Source organism: Syngnathus leptorhynchus, chromosome 11 (genome assembly GCF_054491065.1).
Source record: "Syngnathus leptorhynchus isolate UIUO chromosome 11, UIUO_Slep, whole genome shotgun sequence".
NCBI classification, from domain to species: domain Eukaryota; kingdom Metazoa; phylum Chordata; class Actinopteri; order Syngnathiformes; family Syngnathidae; genus Syngnathus; species Syngnathus leptorhynchus.
Genome location: NC_141205.1, coordinates 11,765,526 through 11,784,349, shown reverse-complemented (window position 1 = coordinate 11,784,349; position 18,824 = coordinate 11,765,526). Strand labels below are relative to the sequence as shown.

Below are 18,824 nucleotides of genomic sequence, written 5' to 3'. Positions count from 1 at the left end.
TCCAGTGATAATGCTATTAGGCCAATCTGCACCATGTTGTCATGCAGATGAAGTCTCGTAGCATGTGAATGCAGGATGAAGCAGCGGGGAGGCAAAGAATCTTTCAGGGGAAAATTGGTTTCTAATGAAGGCCCAGAGCAGCTTTAAACCAACAGGCACACTTGTTTATTTGATCCTCACTGCCAGTAAAGAAAGCTTGGATCAACAAATAGAGGAGCAGGGAAGGTCCACTCGGGAACCTTTAATGAATTCCAAAAGTAAGGTTTCAAAACAGGACAGAAGTTCATACGCGGCTTTCAAAATATAGCTTCTTGACATATTTCGAACAACTTTAGGTTTTCAAGCCAGAGTTTAGGTTTTAGTTTATGGTTTCCAGTCTTGGTTTGGGCTTGAAAATGTGGCTTCAAGTAAAGATGATTTGTAGCCGAGGTGAGGCTTAGGTTTTAAGTCAAGGTTTCTAGACTAGGTTCAGGTTTCAAATTAGGGGTTATAGCCCGGGTTCAGGTTCCAATGTCGTGCGTAGTTCGAAGCCCATTCATATGTCATTATTTATTTGCTTAAATATTTCCTGTAGTTTAAATAGTGTACATATATTCTTTTAACCCAGCCTGCATTCTTGTAGGCCTTGGTGGCGATTGTTTGTGAAATCATGCATATCATACATTTTTGTAGAAGCAGCAGTCAACATCCAATCCCTTTTTTTTATTATTATTAAAATAACAAAATAGTAGAAACATTTTGAATCGAAGTACAAAAAGGTAGAAATGTGGAAGGTTCTTTTGTTGTTAACTCTCCACTCCATATTTGTCAAAGTTTCTCATAATGACGCCGAGCTCCAGCTCCACGGTGCCCATGGTCTCGGTGTGAAGTCTGTATCTATCCGCCCCGGTGTAGATGATGTCCGGGCTGCGGAGTTGCGGGCCTCCGCCGATGAACATTCGCGACAGCTGCTCCCACCACGAGCCGAGCGGCCTCCAGGTGCCACAGCTGATTCTGTGATGCCCGGGGCTGGAGGGGACGTGACAGTAGCCGTATCCAAGTAGCTGGCAACGGCCGAACGAGTCCTGGTGCCACACCTGGAGGTGAAGCTTGGGCCAGCCTTGGAGCCCCTTGGTAGCGTAATGGACGTCGATGGGGTGACTCCAGTACGCCGTCTCCCCCGTCTGAGGGTCGTCTACCTGAGTCTGGCCCTGCTTGGAGCCCGAGAGGAGACGCCACGCTCCTCCCGTATGAAATCCCCATTTGCAAAAGAGGCTGTTGTGGGGGAAACCGGCTGCTCCGACGAGCTGGCCGATGATGTGAACCTCCGCCATTTTCACCAAAATGCTATTAGCTTAGCATAACAGCTTATGTCGTCACGGCAACCAAGCTTTGTATCCCCTCTTTAAATTCTGTCAGGCAAATTTTCTTCACCACTTAGATAAAGCCCCCAGATGCACAAGAAACGAATCTGTGCAATATATGACGTTGATAGGAAGAGTGAATTTGTCGTCATCTAAGATAATTTTGCAGTAGATAGTGTGAAGAAAGAATCGCTTTCCTATAAGACAAGAGTGATGATAATTTTTTACGTACCGCGTGAAGGCAATTCCATTTTAACTGCAGCGCCACACCTCGGAGTTTTGACAAATTGCATTCAGTCATTAGTCTTGTCATAATTGATCTCGAGTTGCTAATTATTGAGAGGCTGCCTTGTGCACCACCCCAGATACATATTGTTATGCAGATAGAAGCCACACTGGTGGCTTGGCAGCGATTAAAACGGGAAGGATGATGTAAAAACAAAGATCAAACAAACAGTATCCATTTTTCAGTTGACCATAAAAATCACAAAATGGATGGATAAACATTTTCTTAACCCCTGCAACTAATATCACCCCGCATTACAATGTATAAATATTTATTCTAAATATATATGTTGAAATAACAAAGGTTGATTAAAAGAGGTTAGCTGTACCATGTGACATTTGTACAAAAAAAAGAGAATGGTGTCTCCTCTTAAAGAGTGTTATTTCTGCTGCCGCTGATATTGTTGTTGATTTCCATCCTGGCGACCAGTTCGGTCACGAACTGCTGCAGCGTGTGTGAGCGCTGCCGGCCCACCTCCAAAACCCCCTGGTGGTCCACACTTTCTGGGTCCTCGTAAGTCTTCACCACCTGACGCAAACACAGAGTCAACTTAATAAAGCATTTTATTTGGAATACCGTTGGTTGCGTAGAATCTCAAAATGCTGAATAGTTAAAAATGTTTAAAATAGAACGAGGTGCAACCTAAAGGGCTCATTTGTGTGTTTACCTTGTTGGTGATAAGAGATAGGCCGAAGACCCTCAAGCCGCAGTGGGTCGCCATGACGACCTCGGGAGCAGTACTCATGCCTGGAAACACCACGCATGTTTGTTGAGGTGCACGCAAAATCAAATAAGTTATAAATCTGTTATAATAGATCAAACAAAATGTGTGCCGTACCGACAGCATCTACGCCCAGTCGATGCAGCAGTCTGGCCTCAGCGATGGATTCAAAAGTGGGTCCCCCTACCATGGCATACACCCCCTCCTGCGTGAGGTTGGCCACGCCAATCTGCTTTGCAATCTCCATGGCCAGAGAGCGCAGCCCTTTGTCGTAGCATCCCGACATGGCCGGGAAGCGCGGCCCAAACCTGCAAACACGGCAAAAGCGTTAGCGAGAAAACAACCAGGATGGAGTTCATCCGCGTGCGTCCGCCTCACTTGTCGTCGTTGGGTCCGTTGAGAGGGTTCAGACCCACCAAGCCGGGGAAGTTGATGTGGTCCTTGATGATCATGATGTCACCGGGTCGTAGGCCGTCAGCTAACGAGCCGGCGGCGTTGGTCACGATTAAGGTATCCACGCCCAGCAGCTTGAAGACTCGCACCGGAAAGGTGGTCTGAAAGATGTCAAAGGTGGCACATCAGAGGTAGTAGATTTTACATAATGACACGTATTAGAACAAAACAATACATAATGTCCAATCAGTACGATGCTGGTGGTTGGAGCACTTGAGGACAAATAGTTTTAAAATGAGAACGACTCGGAAGCCAATCAGCTTCGCACGGGGAAAGAACAATAGCTGCATTGAATTGCCTGCCAAAATGCAGCATGCGATTCACTCAAGTGACACATTAGCATCGGTGGCTACTTTAGCATCACAAGTAGGTTTGTTTTGTGTCAAACAGAACGCTAGTGTTGAAGTGTTAGCCTTATCGGTGAGCTAACAAAGACGTGTATCCCACCGAAGCCGCCAGCAACTTTTCGTTGCAGGTTTTTTTTCTTTGATCTTTTCGGTTTTATTACAAACCATAATCCTAACTTCAAATCCTACCTTGAAATCCCAACATTGCCTTGAAACCCTAAACGGAAATGTTCAAATAAAAAAAACATTGAAAGCCTTCTTGAACACCTGCCCTTCAAAAGAATGTATGATGAGCAACCATTCCCTTGTTTAGGAGGGAACGGGGGGGATTGTCAGCAGAGCATCACGACAGCAAGATGCAAGTTAGGCCGCGGTGCGTGTATGGTGTTACCTTGCATAGCGAATGTCCCTCGTACATGTGGAATCGACCCTGCATGCACACGCACGTTTTCCCCTTCAGTTCCCCGAAAACCAACCGGCCGGCGTGACCTTGAACTGAAGGGTGACATCGTCAAAGAAAATCCCAGTTTCAAATTTACCGCCCGAGTTGGGGAGTTTACCTGTGCTCTGCGGGAAACCTGGAATGTCGCTGTAAGGGAAGGAATCTTGGCATTTCAGGGCGTCGGCCAACATGCCCAAGCCCGAGCCGCAGATGATGGCCACTTGGGGGCGATGTTTGGTGTGAGACTCAAGCCACTCCGCCGACTTCTGGTATTCATCGTGGCTAACATGGACACAAATGCCGAGGGGGTTTCGATGATGTTTCTAACCTGGCATATTGCTTTTCTCATGTCATGATTGTTTTTATCGTTTCCCGTGTGCGTCCGCCTGCCCTCCCCATCCATTTCCTTCAAGCCCCGCCGTGAGCGCGGGTCACACGGTGAGCATCACGGGGGTGTTGGCGGGAAATGTGTCCACATGGGAGCTACCGTTTGACTTTTTTTTCTCTTGGGGCGTACTTTCCCCTTTCAGCGTGTCCGCCTTGTGACAGCATGAGGTTAAACGTGGTCAAAATGGGAAAAATGTGAAACCCACATTTCATTTCTACATCAAATGTTGTCAGACCAACAATTGATAATCTGAAGCGTTTATCCTCATGAGGGTTGGGGGCATGCTGCTTACATTAGAGATACATGTAGAAACTCTACTTGAAAACTTTAATTTGAAAATATCCCAATCTAAAAAGTCTGTTTTGAAAACCTAAAACTTGGTCTGGAACCCCATTTTGACACAGCAACCTTGTCTTGAACCCTCATTTAAAGCTCTAAGCCTGAAATTCTACTTTGAAACACCAACCTTAACTTAGAAATCCCAACACTGGCTTTAAGGCAAAAATGAAACCTAAAGTTGGACTTGAAATCCTACCTTGAAATCAAAACCCAGGCTGGAAAATCGAATTTCCACTTAGAATCACGATTTAAATAATATTGAATATTTAAAACTGTTAAGACATGTTGAACAACAGCCCCTTTCTTGCACGAGATGATTTTCAAAAGAACTCAATGATGATGTTGAAAGATACGATGTAAAAAAAAAAAAGGAACTTTTTTTCTTACCTGATATGTTCTTTGCTGTGCATGATGGATGGCGCTTGACTGGCGTGTGTTTGTGTGTGTGTGTGCGTGTGTATGGAGTGTGAGGATGGTTCCAATCAGCATCCATATAAACGGGTTGCATTCTTCTGATTGGCCAACATGATGGCCATTCAACAGCGGCAACCAATCAATGAAGGCGTTGTTCGTATCAATATGTGTGTGTGTGTGTGTGTGTGTGTGTGTGTGTGTGTGTGTGTGTGTATTCCTATCTAGACAAGAATGTGGGGGTGACTTGTGGTTTTACTACAGAAATAATCAATTTACTCTCACAGTTACACGAGTAAATGAGAAGGACCTTGATAGTACTTATCAATTGCCAAATCAATATGTAGAAAATTCTGCATCAGTGCAGTAGAGCGACTCAAGGAAATCTGATTTGTTTCATAACTTGTTCGTGAAAGTAGAAAAATAATCATCTCAAGATCCATTTTCTTATTGAGCTGGCCTCCATCTCCGGCTAGCAAAAACCCGAGAACAGCTCCTTTTGCAACCCGTGCGGCACGTGGGTCAGCAGCGTTGGCATGGTTAATGAGAAGCAACTGGAATGAGATTGCACCCCGTCTCATGACAGTTAACACGCTAACTCACTGCACATGCTACTGTGATCAGCTGACCTGAGGCCGTGATGACCTCAAACGCAAATGACAAAGAAAACACGGCAATGTCCATCCCATTCAACCCACGTTAACGTTGAATTTTCACTATTGTGTGTGTCATTGTAACAATGTGTGATAATTGTGTTTGATATACTGGAAAAAAATGCAGCATTGTCGTCGGGCCGCAAGGAAAGCACATTAGCGGCTTAATGAGCAGAGCACTGTAGGCGGTTACGAGGAAATTAAAGGCATGGCCTCAGGGAGAAAAAAATGAGGAAAGTTCAAGAGGAGGCACATGTTTGAAATTGAAGGATTATGGGCAACATTTATGTCAATGAAAAGCGCAAGGCTTCTTCGTGACGTATCTTTTTCTTACAATGTCATCGATAACAGTAGTGAACTGTGTCAAATAAATCAATCATTCAAATATAGCTATTTTATTCCTACAGCCGCATTTAAGGTAAAAACATTTTGTGTCTCTGTGATAATAATAATTAAAAAAAAAGAGCTTGTTGACCTTGAATTGTGGTCACCACATGTTAGCTTCCAGTTGAAATTCTTCGTATTTGGGCCGCATGTCCATCACAATGCCAGCCAGCAATGTGAACTATGTGTGCCAGTCAGACAGTGAGGCATTCAGTCTTACGTCAAAGCATCATTATGACCTGACATCCTCATCTTGTCCTTATGAGTCCAGTCACAATTGCAGATTTAAAACCCTAAATCTAGTTCGAGACGCCTTTTTTTGGAAGAATAAAGGCAAACGAAGGTTTTTAAGTATTTTCCTTCAGAACGACTACATCTGCTGTGTTGCCTTCAGCGCCCCTCGTTAATAAAAAAAATAAATCCCGTCATGTTTGTAAACGCCTTAAGAAGGGTTCATCGTTATCAAGTGAAACGAGGTCGGTGGTTAGAAGTGGCCAAAACTAAGACATCATTTTGGCTAAAGCTTTGGCGTCCTCTGGTGGTCGTGGTCAGTATTGCTCCCACACCACCCCCACCAAAAAATCAACTGCAGCAAAACAATCAATGTTTTGAACTAGACAGAGGGATTTCTCCACCCTAATATTAGATAAGATAAACATGTTGGCTTCCTGAATAATTTTAATTTGGAGATAAAAAAAATTATTAAAGTGAACTAAAACTGTGTTATTTTGTAAAATGGGTCATTTTAGTATTTTTCATTTTGTTTTCCTTTTTCTATACCATTCGTCAAAGTTATAGAACCCCACAATAACTTTTTGTGAACATGCGTCAGCGCTGCTGCTATAATGACTAACATGTTGGGCCATCAAACACCTTTGACCTTTTGGGACAAAATTTTCATGATTGCTTTGTTCAAACTGGGAGCAACCTTTACAATGTTCAACATCAAGGTGGTCATTTTACCGACTTTGGCCAAATTTTTGTCGAGATCTTTAAAGTTCCCGCAGTTTTGATTAAATCGATTTTCCCCTCAAAATTATTCAAGTGAAAAGGAACGCCTTCAAGGTAATTATTAAACAAACACTTACTGTACGTGCATGCTGGATTAATAACCTGTTTGGGGAAATTAAATGTCACAATGTTATTTTAGCATATGACAAATTGCATCCAAAAATATTATGGCGGCTAACTAACGAGCCATTATGACACAGTGTTACTTATTGAAGTCTTGCCGACACCCGCGCGCACACAACACACACACACTCACATACACACACACACACCTACACACACACACACACACACACACACACACACACACACACACGTGAACGGAATGAGTCAATACTGTAACTCTTCTGCAATCACAGGCTGACTTCATCCTTCAACCAGCCACATGTGTGTGTGCGTGTGTGTGTGTGTGTGTGTGTGTGTGTGTGCGTGTGTGTGAGAGAGAGAGAAAGCATGTGTGTGTTGGTCAGCGTTGCGTGTTGATTGCACATCGTTACGACAGAAAGCAGCCTGATGGTGATGGAGGGAGCCAGTGTGTGTTTTATTTTGTTTTGTTTGTTTCAGTGGGAGATGAAGAGTGTGCGTGTGCGTGTGTGTGTGTGTGTGTGTGTGTGTGTAGGTGTGTGTGTGTGTGTATGTGAGTGAGTGAGTGAGTGAGTGAGTGAGTGAGTGAGTGAGTGAGTGAGTGAGTGAGTGAGTGAGTGAGTGAGTGAGTGAAGGCTATTGCCAAAAGTTGCATTTGATGGGCAGGAGAGCAATCAAAGAATGGAAGCACACACACACCCGCGCGCACGCACGCACACAACACACACACACACACACACACACACGCACACAAATGATGCATTGATTAAATGTACGTATTAGTATTTTATATTTGGGTGTTGATGAAGATTTTCGTGTTCAACTGCAACATGCACGCAGACGGCACTGCGAGTCTCGTCTTATGTCACTTTTGCGTCATCCATGATGACCTCTGTTTGTGGGTATTAACACACACACACACACACACACACACACATTCCCATACACAGTGGGCTGTCTCGGATTGTCTCTGTGATGAAACCGGCAGTAACTGTCGGGATGTCACCTCCATCCTCGGTGACATAGCGTGTTTGCGTGCATGTGGGTGCATGCGTGTGCAACCTTTGACCCTCGAGCAATGTCGATCAACACCGCTGTCATGAGTAGAATCTTTGGTAAAGGCGGCCATTTTTTTTAGGATTCCCGTGAGTGCAGATCCAACAACAGGAGAAGAAATTATGATGAGAAGACTTCCTGTATGTTTTCTGGGAGACTTTTTTTTGCACATCTACTCATAAAAGACACGTTTACCAAAGTGGATGTTGCTCAGCCAAACTTTGCAGTCCAGCTTTTGCGTCAAGATGAGTCAGTGCTTGAAAAAAAGCAAGCAGTGACACGCGTGGCCTCGATCCCGTCGTAAATAACAAACAGCGTTTGGCAATCATGTGCAATAAAGTCAGTCTGTCTTGCAATGTTGCCACTTCGGGCTTGATTGAAAAGACTCCAGCCAGGGAGCGAGTAAGCCAGCGAGCAACCCGGCGTCAGTCTTGACGCGTCTCCCCAGGTAGGTTGCATCAGTCCTTCCTTCGTTATGTCCGCCCGCCACTAATGACTTATTAAGAAAGCGGTCTTCACCTCATCCTCGCGGCAGGCTCGGACACACGCACGCACACGCTGATTGAATGCACGCTGGCGAATTATATGCAAATGATTTGATGTTTCCCTAATTAGGTTAGAACGTACCGCTCCATCACAATACTCGGATCTGGCAGAGCCGATTGGTTCTAATTAACAAACCATTCATCCAATTAAATGACAGTTCACACCAATTATGATGTCTTGGGACTTTAGTTTGAATCTGCTTTGAATCTAAAAACGGACTGGTTGCGATTGGAACATGTTAGTCTTTCAAATATTTGGCCTAAATATATATAATTCACAATATTATTGATTCTATTTAGCCTGATGGGACAGCCAATGAGACGCCTCCGTTGGAGCGTTTTGGAGCACTTCTATGAACAGTTTGCTCAGAGGTTTATTTTATCTCGTGTGCAGTCCAAGGCCTCTCTCAGAGCTGCCAGTGGGGGGGTTCTCCAAGGTGGGATGCCCTGGAGCTACGCAGACAAGAGAGTGCACGGCAGGAAGTAGATTCAAATCACAGGAAGTGGCATCGGGTGGGGATCAAAGCAGCGCAGGTGGCACAGCAATCCAGAGAGTGAGGGCTGTACGTGCGTGCTTACATGTGCGTGTCGCTCTGGCCGTAGTTAAGTCAGACACTTGGCCTCTGATTTCATCACGTCGCTTATGAATAAGAGTCAAGTTTAACGGGCTCGCACACACGCGCACACAAACACACACATACACTCTGCATACACTGCGCCTGTGTTTCTTCAATATTTCATCATGTGGCACAAAAACACACTAACCACGTGAAGATAACCTGCTGTGTGTGTGTGTGTGTGTGTGTGCGTGTGTGTGTGTGTGTGTGCGCGCCCGCGTGTGTGTGTGTCCAAACAAGGCGAGCAGAACTTATTACTGCGAAAATAGTAATATAAACAATTGCAATAACAATACTCAAAACATTGATTATGGCACAGGAAATATGAAATGATTTTGCAAAATCCAGAATGCTTTTGCAGAAATAGCCGCTTCAAACCATGGCGGACTTCACGTGTGTTTTGGGATATTCCTTCTTGAGACTTTTTTTTGTGGGTCTTCTCGTGACAGACAGGCTTAGCCAATGTCATACTGCTGAGAAAAACGGTCACGTATAGATTGATGGATCGAGTTTTATATAAAATAAGAATGAGCACATGTGTTCAATCAGGCAAGTCAAGTTTGAGTTTGAGACTGGAGATGACACACACACACACACACACACACACACACACACACACACACACACACACACACACACACACACACACACACACACACACACAAACACTCACAAAGAATGGTGAGCTCGACAGGAAGGAAACCTAAAAGCCAGGCCATTTCCTGTAGTTTCTGCATAAACCTGTGCATATCCTGTCCTCCTGCAACTATCACCCCTCTCTTCCCTTTGTGAGAAAATGTCCTCAGATTATTTTAGTGGGGAGGGGGGGGGACAAAAAATGTGTTGGACCTGGGAAGGGTGTGCCCTTCCACACCTCACCAAACCCAAGCAAGCACACCTTGATGGTGTCACATTTAGGGTTGCAAAACTGTGTCCATGAGTTTTTTTGTTTTGTTTTGTTTGAATTTACGTAACTAAAGCGGAAATGTTCAGGCTGTGGAATTTGAGCACAGTGATGGGTTGTGATGGGACACACATTGCAGAAAAAAATGTTATAATAATGAGATTTTGTTTTATCCTCCAATTCCGTCCACTGGTGATCGCTAGGATGTTAAAATTTTTACTGAAAATCTCTCCAAATAATTTGTAATAGTTTGGATGCAAATGACCCGTAGATGTCGTATTTTTATCGTTTTAAAATCAATGTTATGGCTTGATAAGTGATCTTTTCAAGTAGGAAGTGTGTAAAAGGTCGATTCGGACACTGATGTCATTAGTTTTGTTCGTGAATTTCACATTATGATCGACGCGTGAGTGACGTGTCTGCTGTCTGACGACGGATCGACTGTGGATTGCAACATGTAAACCCCGCCCCTGTGGTGACGTCACACCGTGAGGAGTGGAACTAAACAAAGGCGAAGTCGCTCGGCGTTCGTCCGCTTCTCGATTTTCTCAATGCGACGAGAAAGTTCTACAAAACCCGTTCCAGACTACACACAAAAACCAAATCTAAAAGTGATCTGTGTTGGCGTTACCTGTTTCGGATGTAAAATATTTTGGTTTTGTCTTGCTTTTCATCGCGCGTCTGTCGCTCTTTTGCGCAACCGAGAAGCGGGCGTCACACCCCGGCCAAGTCCGTTCAGCCTGACCCGGGACGCAACTGCTGCTATGGCCTCGACGACTCGTCCTTAACGGGACTTGTTGTCCAGCTTCGCCAGGATCTTCTGGATCCGGTGGTCCCCTCCAGTCCAAGGTAATTTCTTTTTAGGCTCTTTCAATGAGCTCAACTTCAATTCAAAAAGCTATTTGTGTTTGCCAACTGGACTTAGACAAGGTGTAGTTCGTGGATCACAAGTGGTAGAATATAACACTCCAAAAGCGAAAGATAGCAGAAATGCGGAATTAAAAAATGCTTCACGTTGCGCTCCTGTAAAGTAACCATTCGTTGTAAAGATACATAAGGCAGCGCAGCTCGGTGTCTTTGGTAGCTTTTTGTATCTGCCTCAAAGTCGAATATAAATGATACGCAGCAACAATAATTCAATTCACATTGTTTAGTGTGTTTGTTGACAAGTTGAATGCGGGGTTTCGTAACGCGTGGTCCACTAGAATGTCGCAAAATAGCCCACAGAAAAAAAAGCCAAATTGTCAGAAATGCATCATCACTGACTTGTACCGAACGCCTAACAAACCTACAAAGGTGTTTTGTAAGTTAACAACGTCTTTCATATTTATTCATGGTTCATTTGCCTTTACTTGAGCAGAAGCCTTATCTCTTAAACCAAAACATTTATATTGAGGGGGAAAAAAAAAATCATAATCCAATTATTTTTCAAAATCCTTCTGCCCTAATTAAAACAAATGAATCCAAGGCAAAAGTTAGGAAATATTCTTTCAATTCTTTTCGTCTACGCCACACCCATAATCAACTTTACAAACTTTTTACCTCTAGAAATGTGCGTTCATAATCAACCCGCAAAACCTCTTCTTACTCAAACACAAAATGTTTATCAACCCTATAAACTTTTCCACTGATGCGTAATTGTGTTTGTAAAGTGATATAAAGTGTCAGTCACGTGGCACTTATTTTATGTGTCATAATGAAACTGCAAGTCCAACAAACCAACCTCGCCCGAGCTTGTGCGCGTGTCACAGGATGCTGTTACCATGGTGACTCAGCGTGTTTCACCACAGCAACGTTAGTCAACAATATCTATTTTGAAAAAAGGAAAACAATAAAGCAAAGTCGTTTTCGGGGAATAGGAGTGCGCTTGTTGATTGCTTGCTAAATGTGTCTGTGTGCGGTCGGCGCTATTTAAAAGGGTTCAAACTATAAAAGCGTTGTGCCCTGATGCAACAATCTGAAAGCGTCTGACAGCTTACAGGAAGTTGCATCATTGCAGCCTATAGACGCCTTCGCACGTGAGGGGGCGCAGTTGGAGTTGATACCCTCCCCGCTTTTTACTGTACCAATATTTACGGGAACAACAAGAGGGCGCCGTTAAGTCGAGAAATTTAGACCTTCACAACGATGCTAACAACTTTTCAAGCACTAAGTTCAGCTCAGATGTTTGGAGGCGGCCATTGAATTGTATTTGCTAACCAAAACAGCAGCAACCTCTCAGAAGATTGTAGACCTTATGCTTTTTTTCAACCCCTGCTATTGATGTCCCAGTTAATAAGGTCTGTCATTGTAAGTAGATGACACCTCATGACGACAAAACACTATTTATGTCTAAATTAAATTTGTTTCAACTCACCTCAACATAGTTGTGCTCTTAAAATTGTGTTTTGAACATTTTTTGTGAAACGATGGTTTTAAAGTAGCGCTTTGCCACCATCTTGTGGTGAGGGTGGACTTTTTAGGGAATTTTGATTTCCCAGCTTGTTTCCTTCCCTCTTCCGCTTACAGATGAGCGTGGCCGAGCGCCGTTTGAAGAGATTACTGGAGCAGCCCCAGGATGCGTCACGCAAATGTAAAAGGCTCTGTCGGGACCTTCCTTCGCCTCCTCCTCCTCCTGACACGAGCCCGGTGTTTCACCTTAGTCGGGCTAAAAGTCCCTCCCCTAAGTCTAGCCAGAGCCAATCCAAAGTCAGGGTCGGACCTTACTTCCTGTTTGAGCGCTGCGAGGGCGAGGACACGTACAGAGCGGTGCACTCCACCACACAGCGGCAGTATACCTGTCAGGTAACTTTTGCGTGCATTCCTTACTTGCCACAGTAGTGACCACATAGTTAGGTGGACCACCCCCCTCTTCCCTCACTTAACCCGGCCGGTTTCCATGGTTACAGGTCTCGCCCCTACCCAACCACCAGGAGAAGTTAGCGGCTTACGCTCGTCTGAGTCGCCACAGCAACATCTGCGGCATCCTGGACACGGTGATTGGGCCGGACGGCGCCTACCTGTTCCTGCCCGCCCATCACGGAGACATGCACGCGCACGTGCGCAGCAACAAGCGCCTGGGCGAGGACGAAGCGGGCCTCCTGTTTGCGCAGATGCTGGAGGCCGTGGCGCACTGCCACCGCAACGGCGTGGTGCTGCGGGACGTCAAGCTGCGCCGCTTCGTCTTCACCGACAGATTCAGGTGAGCTCACGGTGGCTGCTGAGGTCTTTTATTTTGGGCTGGCACTGTCGAAGAGTTAACTGCCGTGAGGAACTCAAACATCAGCTTTCGATCATCTAAAATGGGATTTTCAGCCCTCGTCCCGCCCTCATTGCGTTTCAAAGCCAAATGTTGTTGTTTCTCGCAGGACCCGCGTGGCCCTCCTCGGCCTCAACGACTGCGTGGTCCTCCAGAGCGGCGAATCGGACTCCCTGTCGGACCGCCACGGCTGCCCCGCCTACGTGGGCCCCGAGCTACTGGCCAGCGGCAAGGCGGCATACTCGGGCCGCGCCGCCGACGTGTGGAGCTTGGGCGTGTCCCTCTACACCATGCTGATGGGACGCTACCCCTTCCAGGACACCCGGCCCGCCGCCCTCTTTGCCAAGATCCGGCGCGGGGCCTTCAGCCTCCCCGTCTGGCTTTCGCCGCCGGCAAAGTGCTTGATTGCATGCATGCTGCGCAAGTCTCCCGTCGAACGTTTGCGGGTGTCCGAGCTGCTGATGCACCCTTGGTTGAGCGCTCGCCGCCCGCCGGCAGCGGCGCAGCACGGCGCGGGCCGAGGGCCCGAGTGGAGGCACAAGGACGACCAAGGTGGTGACCAGGTGGTGCCGACGTGCACCCAAAAGCACCAACAAAACAATCTCTGACTTGACACTACTCCAGCGTCCTGGATTACTTGAGCCTCGAGTGCCTTCTACAACATCAGCTCATTTTGAAAAAGCAAAATGCTGTACACAAAATACTCATTTGTTGTCTCAAAGAAGGAACAGCTAAGCGCTTCATTTCTCAGCCTGAACAAAAACCCACGGCCCTCCAAACAAAATTGATTGGCCACAAAATAGTGGCAAATTTCTAGGTCAATGAATGGCCTCCACTTCATTCGATATAGTTACAAAGGTCCCACAAGTTTTCCGCCTTTATGAAAGTCATGTACTCACTTCAACATTGTGCCTTGACAACAAGACGGTGGCAGAGTGTAATTTTTGTCTCAATGGAAGTCCACAACTCACATCATCATTGTTCACTGATGCCTAAAGATGGCGGTCAAGCCAAAATGGTGGGAAAGCAGAATTTTGGTCTAAAACTGAAACGTTTCAATGAAGTTCAATATCACACCGATTATGTATAATGTGCACAACAAATATCAATTTTGTAGTGCTTTTACAATGTCCAGAAAGTAGCTTATCCACTTTTTAGTGGTTAGGGTGGTCATGGTAATCATGCCTAGAAGTGAGCGATAACTGATTCTGAATACAGCCACTGTAGTTGAAATACCCCAAGATTTCACAAGGTGGCGCCAAATCTCAGTTGGCTAAAAATGTGCTTTAGCGCCAGCTTGAGGCGTCATTGTACCTTGGAACGAATTGATGGGGGAAAGTTTCTTTTATTTAGAGTAGTGATTTTGTACCAGGTTGTGGCAAATGCAAGTAATTATTAACCTTTGGGAGGGGGGGGGGGGGGGTGAAAATTACAGATTTTTTTCCTCTTAACTGTCCTCAATTTGTGTGACATTCAAAGGCATGTTTGAAAATGACAACCTGTCAGTGGTAGCGTTTTGCCAGCCTGACATGTTCACGTTTACGTTCCGGGGAGCTACACCACGATGCTCCCTTGTCTACCTCAGTTCTTGTCATTTTGCTTCATTTCTCCAAGATAGTCCCTTCTCATCCCCGCCATAAAAAACGGTTTGCTCCACAGTGATGTGTGACATCATGTCCAGTTGTAATTTCCCCCCCCCAGTTGATAATTATTAGTGGTTGCCCACTTTTAACAGCTGCAGTGAATAAAAATGTTTTGCAAAATGTTCTGTCTTGTCTCCTGTTTTACTGCATCAAATTTTGGGTGATTGCTAAGAATAATGGAAGTTTCACAATTTCTTCATCACCCCTACCTAACCAAATGGATGACAAAAAATGTCATTTAGAAACAACAACAAAAAAAATGAAAACATGAAATAACCACATACACGACTAAAGCGATCTCCTGCATAAATTCCCATTCAAACAGAAAATGGATGGAAGGATGGATGGTATTAGAAGAAGCAGAAAAAGGCAAAAAAGTTCATTTCATGAGTCCCATATTTAGCAGTTTCACAAATAATCCACCAAAAAACTGTAATAAAAAGACGTGACATAAATATACAAGTGTATATATTTGAGTCTGTGTATTGTGAGTTGAGCTGTCCTCTTCATATGACTTTGGCACGTGTGGTTCATCATTAACATTTCAAAAGTATTCAAGATGATTCATGGATGCTCTCAAATAACTTTTGCACATATATTTCAACAAATTGACTATTGGTTGATCATCTTGAGGCCAAAGTCTTGACCAAAGAACTTGAAGATAAAACACGATGCAATTTTCAAGAGTTCTCAAGTGAATTTATCAAATGAAATTGACATTCTTGGGTCAAAACACAAATGAGATCAAGAATTCCTCCACAAATTGACATCCATTTGTAACGCCATTTAGGGAGAATGACTCTGATTCAAGCGTTTGTATACAAGCAATTAACCCTTTTTAACCATTCGAAGATCAAGGAAATTCTCTCCCACTTATTGACCTTCCCCTAATATCTTGAAAATCTGGGTCGTGATTGGCGTCGGGTCAATACAAAATGTTGCAGTATGATGGCAGGTTAGGAAATAAAAGTTTCCTGCAGGCATAGTGACACACACTGGAACACATCCCGGGCACAAATGTAGGGCAGGATTGAGGTACAATCGGTAACAGTCCATACAAAGCCTGGAATAGAACACACACACAAACTTTAGCATCTTTCATCCATGTTCACAGAATATAAAAGGACAGAATTAGACATGACTTTCTCCATTATCAAGGTGAATGAAGAATCCTTTTACCGTCTGGAATAATGGCGTAGCAGCCCACAGGAATTATGCCAGGAAACTGAGCGCTGGCAAAATCGGTTTCTGAGCCGTCAGTCCACATCAAGCCGTTCTGGATGAACAATATTTGGAACAAGTTTTCAAAAGAGAGGGAAGGAGGCGGGCAACTAATGTGTGCTTCCCAACTCAAAGGTTTTTTTTTTTTTTAAACCAAATTACCAGCAGGGAAATATTCAATTAAGAATAAACTGTTGTTACAAATACAGTTTGTATTTGTAACAACAAATATATATATATATATATATTTCCCAATGTGTGCTAAGCTGCGCAAAATCTCGTAGCTGTTCACAATTGTAAAAATGGCTTTTCGTTTTGATCTCACAGGGTCTACAGAGAGTCCGATCCAGACGGCGTTTGCATCGAGAGTCAGCGTGGTGAGCTCTTCGACCACGGCCCGCTCGAAATCATTCTGGATGGAGGCCAGATTGCCACCCAGTTTCTTGCAGGACTGCTGCTTGGACAAAAGAACAAAACATCAACATTTGTGCACAGTAGAGTGCTCACAGCTGATAGAAGTTTCATTTATGGCCTGATCATGTTTGGAACTTAACACACTTGTCTCTAATCGACTTCTTATGAAAATACATCAATAAATAAATACCTCAAATCTGGTCCCCTTGCTCACAAAACATATTTTTGCAAGGAATATAGCATCCTGTAAGAACTCAGTTTGTGTTTAACAAATGACTGAAAGGGTTTGAAGTTATAACACAGCAACTAAAGGTTGCTCATCGGTCAACAGCATTTTCAATGACACGTAAGCATCGAGCTAGTTGTCTGTTTGTTTTTTTACTCTTGGTTTAGTTCGACCGTAAGCTTCAACTGGCTTTGAACAGCATGAAGCAACGTTGCTTCATTCAATTGCTTTTCTCACCATTCGACTGCTGCTTATTAGGTGGTGACTTGAGTGGAGTTCGTTGCCAAATCAAGATTGCGGCCGGAGCAAAAAAAAACAAAAAAACTCATCCAACCAAGGACTCGAAAAATTTGCGAGTGGAGCCATTAGTATGACAAAGACTGTATCACAGCGTCAAACATTCTCTTGCCAACCTCTGCGTCATCAAACGTCTGAGCCCCTGTGACCAGGAAACAACGATTGTTCAGCTGAATCCAGCCTGGAGGGCATCTGGTGTCACCTGTAACAAAAGTCAACCAGTTGCATTCAATCCAATCTAAAGTAGTCAACACGTCTGAGCAGATGCCGCCAAAGCAGTTAGGTGTCAATGAAATATGTCTCAACAGCCCCCACACATTCTTTAATGTCTTCATGAACAGCTCTTTCTTGATTCCTCTCATACCATGGTGAGTTTCTCCCCTTCTCGTCAACCAGGGTGTGCCACAAGGTGCTGTAATGAGCCCCTTTTAGCTTCAAGTTCCCAAATTCAGCCCCCCCCCCCAAAGGCAGTTTTACTTATCAACATGAATTTTTTGATGAAGCCACACCAAAAAAGTCTCAGGAAGCTATCAATGAACAGACAGCAAGTCTGGAATTTGTTCGGGCGATATCGCTAAGTTCCTGACGGCTTTATTCGACAAAGATAGTTGTCCAACGCTATTGGCGGCTGAGGCAGGTGGGACAATTGGGAATAGAGGTTAGACCTTCGTCTGCAAGCCAGCAGAGAAGGCTCCACAGCTGTGTACTCCATCTTTCTGGCATAGTTCAACTAGGAATGCTGTCTTCTGGTAGTTACTATTAGCATAGCGACTTGCGAGCATCCAAGATACAAGAACCGGGAGAAGGTAACATTATATCATTGAAATCTTGGATACAGTGCAATATTCAGTGGTTGGACCATTGGATAAAATTTGAAACCTGACAAGATTATTATTGAGAAGCAAGTATGAGTTAAGTCACAAGATAGGCTACATACTTTGCGGGGGTGCCAGTAGTACAGCATACTGTAATGAGAAAGAAAAGCTGATGGTGTTACATTTGAAATATTAAAAATGTACATTTTGAACAATTCTCAACAGTCGAGTTTGACTCACATTCCCGATTCCACAAATGAAGAGCAGCAAGCCAAGAGGAGACGTCATCTGCAGAGTGACACAAATACACAAAAGTTATTGTTATCGTTCGCCTTTAGAATACAGGATGATTTTGCGAGGGAAAAAAGTTACCATTACAGTAGAGATGCTCAATGTGGAGGATAGGGAGGAGCCATCCTTTTAAATGTTGGCTGACATGTCACATGACTCACTTGACGAGTTCTACTTAAAAAATGAAAGAGGAAAAAACAAAAAAAAAAAACAAAAGCCATCTGCTGGCCAAAAATTGTTGTATAGCCATCACATGGAAATCAGACTCCCAACTTTTGATAGGAAGATGGATTTCAGAAATGAATAGCTGTGCCCCACTGGAAAAAATGACATATATAATCAGGAATGACTATAAACATTATAAAGAGATGTGGCAGCTCTATTTAACATATATGGACACATTGCCAGCTTTGTAATGGATATGTTGTCAGTGCTCATTGTTGATTAATGTTGTCTTTCTTGCCTCAAACCTTTTTTTTTTTTTTTGGGTTTGTTGACTTATTTTTATCCTCTTCAGTGGGTTTGTGGCTGGGTAGGGGTAAGGGTTTGGAGTTGTAGATATATTCTCTTGTATAACTTGTTGAAAACTACAAAATAAAATATTCCCCCCCCAAAAAAACACGAGTGCCTCTTCAACCATCAGATCATGTTACTGAAGCAGAAGGATCAGAATGACACACGTTGAAACAAAAAAA

The 18,824-nt window shown here is 44.1% G+C and overlaps 3 protein-coding genes and 1 pseudogene across 3 annotated transcripts; 1 reads left to right on the top strand and 3 right to left on the bottom strand.

Annotated features, from left to right (window-relative positions):
• Positions 1-286: 286 nt before the first annotated feature.
• LOC147049562 (B9 domain-containing protein 2 pseudogene) lies at positions 287-1,746 on the bottom strand (annotated as a pseudogene).
• Positions 1,747-1,883: 137 nt separating this feature from the next.
• Positions 1,884-4,832, bottom strand: LOC147049561 (purine nucleoside phosphorylase-like). The gene is made up of 7 exons (XM_085924431.1): positions 4,707-4,832; positions 3,711-3,874; positions 3,542-3,645; positions 2,729-2,904; positions 2,468-2,658; positions 2,297-2,376; positions 1,884-2,157 (listed from the first exon to the last, which is right to left on the bottom strand). Exons 1-7 carry the CDS (start codon positions 4,727-4,729, stop codon positions 1,999-2,001), a joined length of 897 nt encoding a protein of 298 aa, XP_085780557.1. The 5' UTR covers positions 4,730-4,832; the 3' UTR covers positions 1,884-1,998.
• Positions 4,833-10,491: 5,659 nt separating this feature from the next.
• Positions 10,492-14,967, top strand: LOC147049560 (tribbles homolog 3-like). Its single transcript, XM_085924430.1, has 4 exons — positions 10,492-10,833; positions 12,493-12,768; positions 12,873-13,165; positions 13,332-14,967. The coding sequence occupies exons 2-4, from the start codon at positions 12,493-12,495 to the stop codon at positions 13,828-13,830; spliced, it is 1,068 nt and encodes a 355-aa protein (XP_085780556.1). The 5' UTR covers positions 10,492-10,833; the 3' UTR covers positions 13,831-14,967.
• A 276-nt stretch (positions 14,968-15,243) lies between these two features.
• Positions 15,244-18,645, bottom strand: LOC147049559 (snaclec botrocetin subunit beta-like). Its single transcript, XM_085924092.1, has 7 exons — positions 18,211-18,645; positions 18,079-18,126; positions 17,961-17,988; positions 17,140-17,225; positions 16,412-16,540; positions 16,045-16,141; positions 15,244-15,928 (listed from the first exon to the last, which is right to left on the bottom strand). The coding sequence occupies exons 1-7, from the start codon at positions 18,211-18,213 to the stop codon at positions 15,822-15,824; spliced, it is 498 nt and encodes a 165-aa protein (XP_085780218.1). The 5' UTR covers positions 18,214-18,645; the 3' UTR covers positions 15,244-15,821.
• Positions 18,646-18,824: the final 179 nt, after the last annotated feature.

Coding starts and splice junctions, on each gene's coding strand:
- LOC147049561 (XM_085924431.1), bottom strand. CDS start 4,729: ATGCACAGCAAAGAACATATCAG. Junction 2,377..2,467: donor ACTGGGCGTAGATGCTGTCG/GTACGGCACACA, acceptor TGGTGTTTCCAG/GCATGAGTACTGCTCCCGAG. Junction 2,158..2,296: donor TATCTCTTATCACCAACAAG/GTAAACACACAA, acceptor TGTTTGCGTCAG/GTGGTGAAGACTTACGAGGA.
- LOC147049559 (XM_085924092.1), bottom strand. Junction 17,226..17,960: donor ACTACTGGCACCCCCGCAAA/GTATGTAGCCTA, acceptor CTTTTGTTACAG/GTGACACCAGATGCCCTCCA. Junction 15,929..16,044: donor CTACGCCATTATTCCAGACG/GTAAAAGGATTC, acceptor GTTCTATTCCAG/GCTTTGTATGGACTGTTACC.
- LOC147049560 (XM_085924430.1), top strand. CDS start 12,493: ATGAGCGTGGCCGAGCGCCGTTTGAAGAGATTACTGGAGCAGCCCCAG. Junction 12,769..12,872: donor AGCGGCAGTATACCTGTCAG/GTAACTTTTGCG, acceptor CCATGGTTACAG/GTCTCGCCCCTACCCAACCA. Junction 13,166..13,331: donor GTCTTCACCGACAGATTCAG/GTGAGCTCACGG, acceptor TGTTTCTCGCAG/GACCCGCGTGGCCCTCCTCG.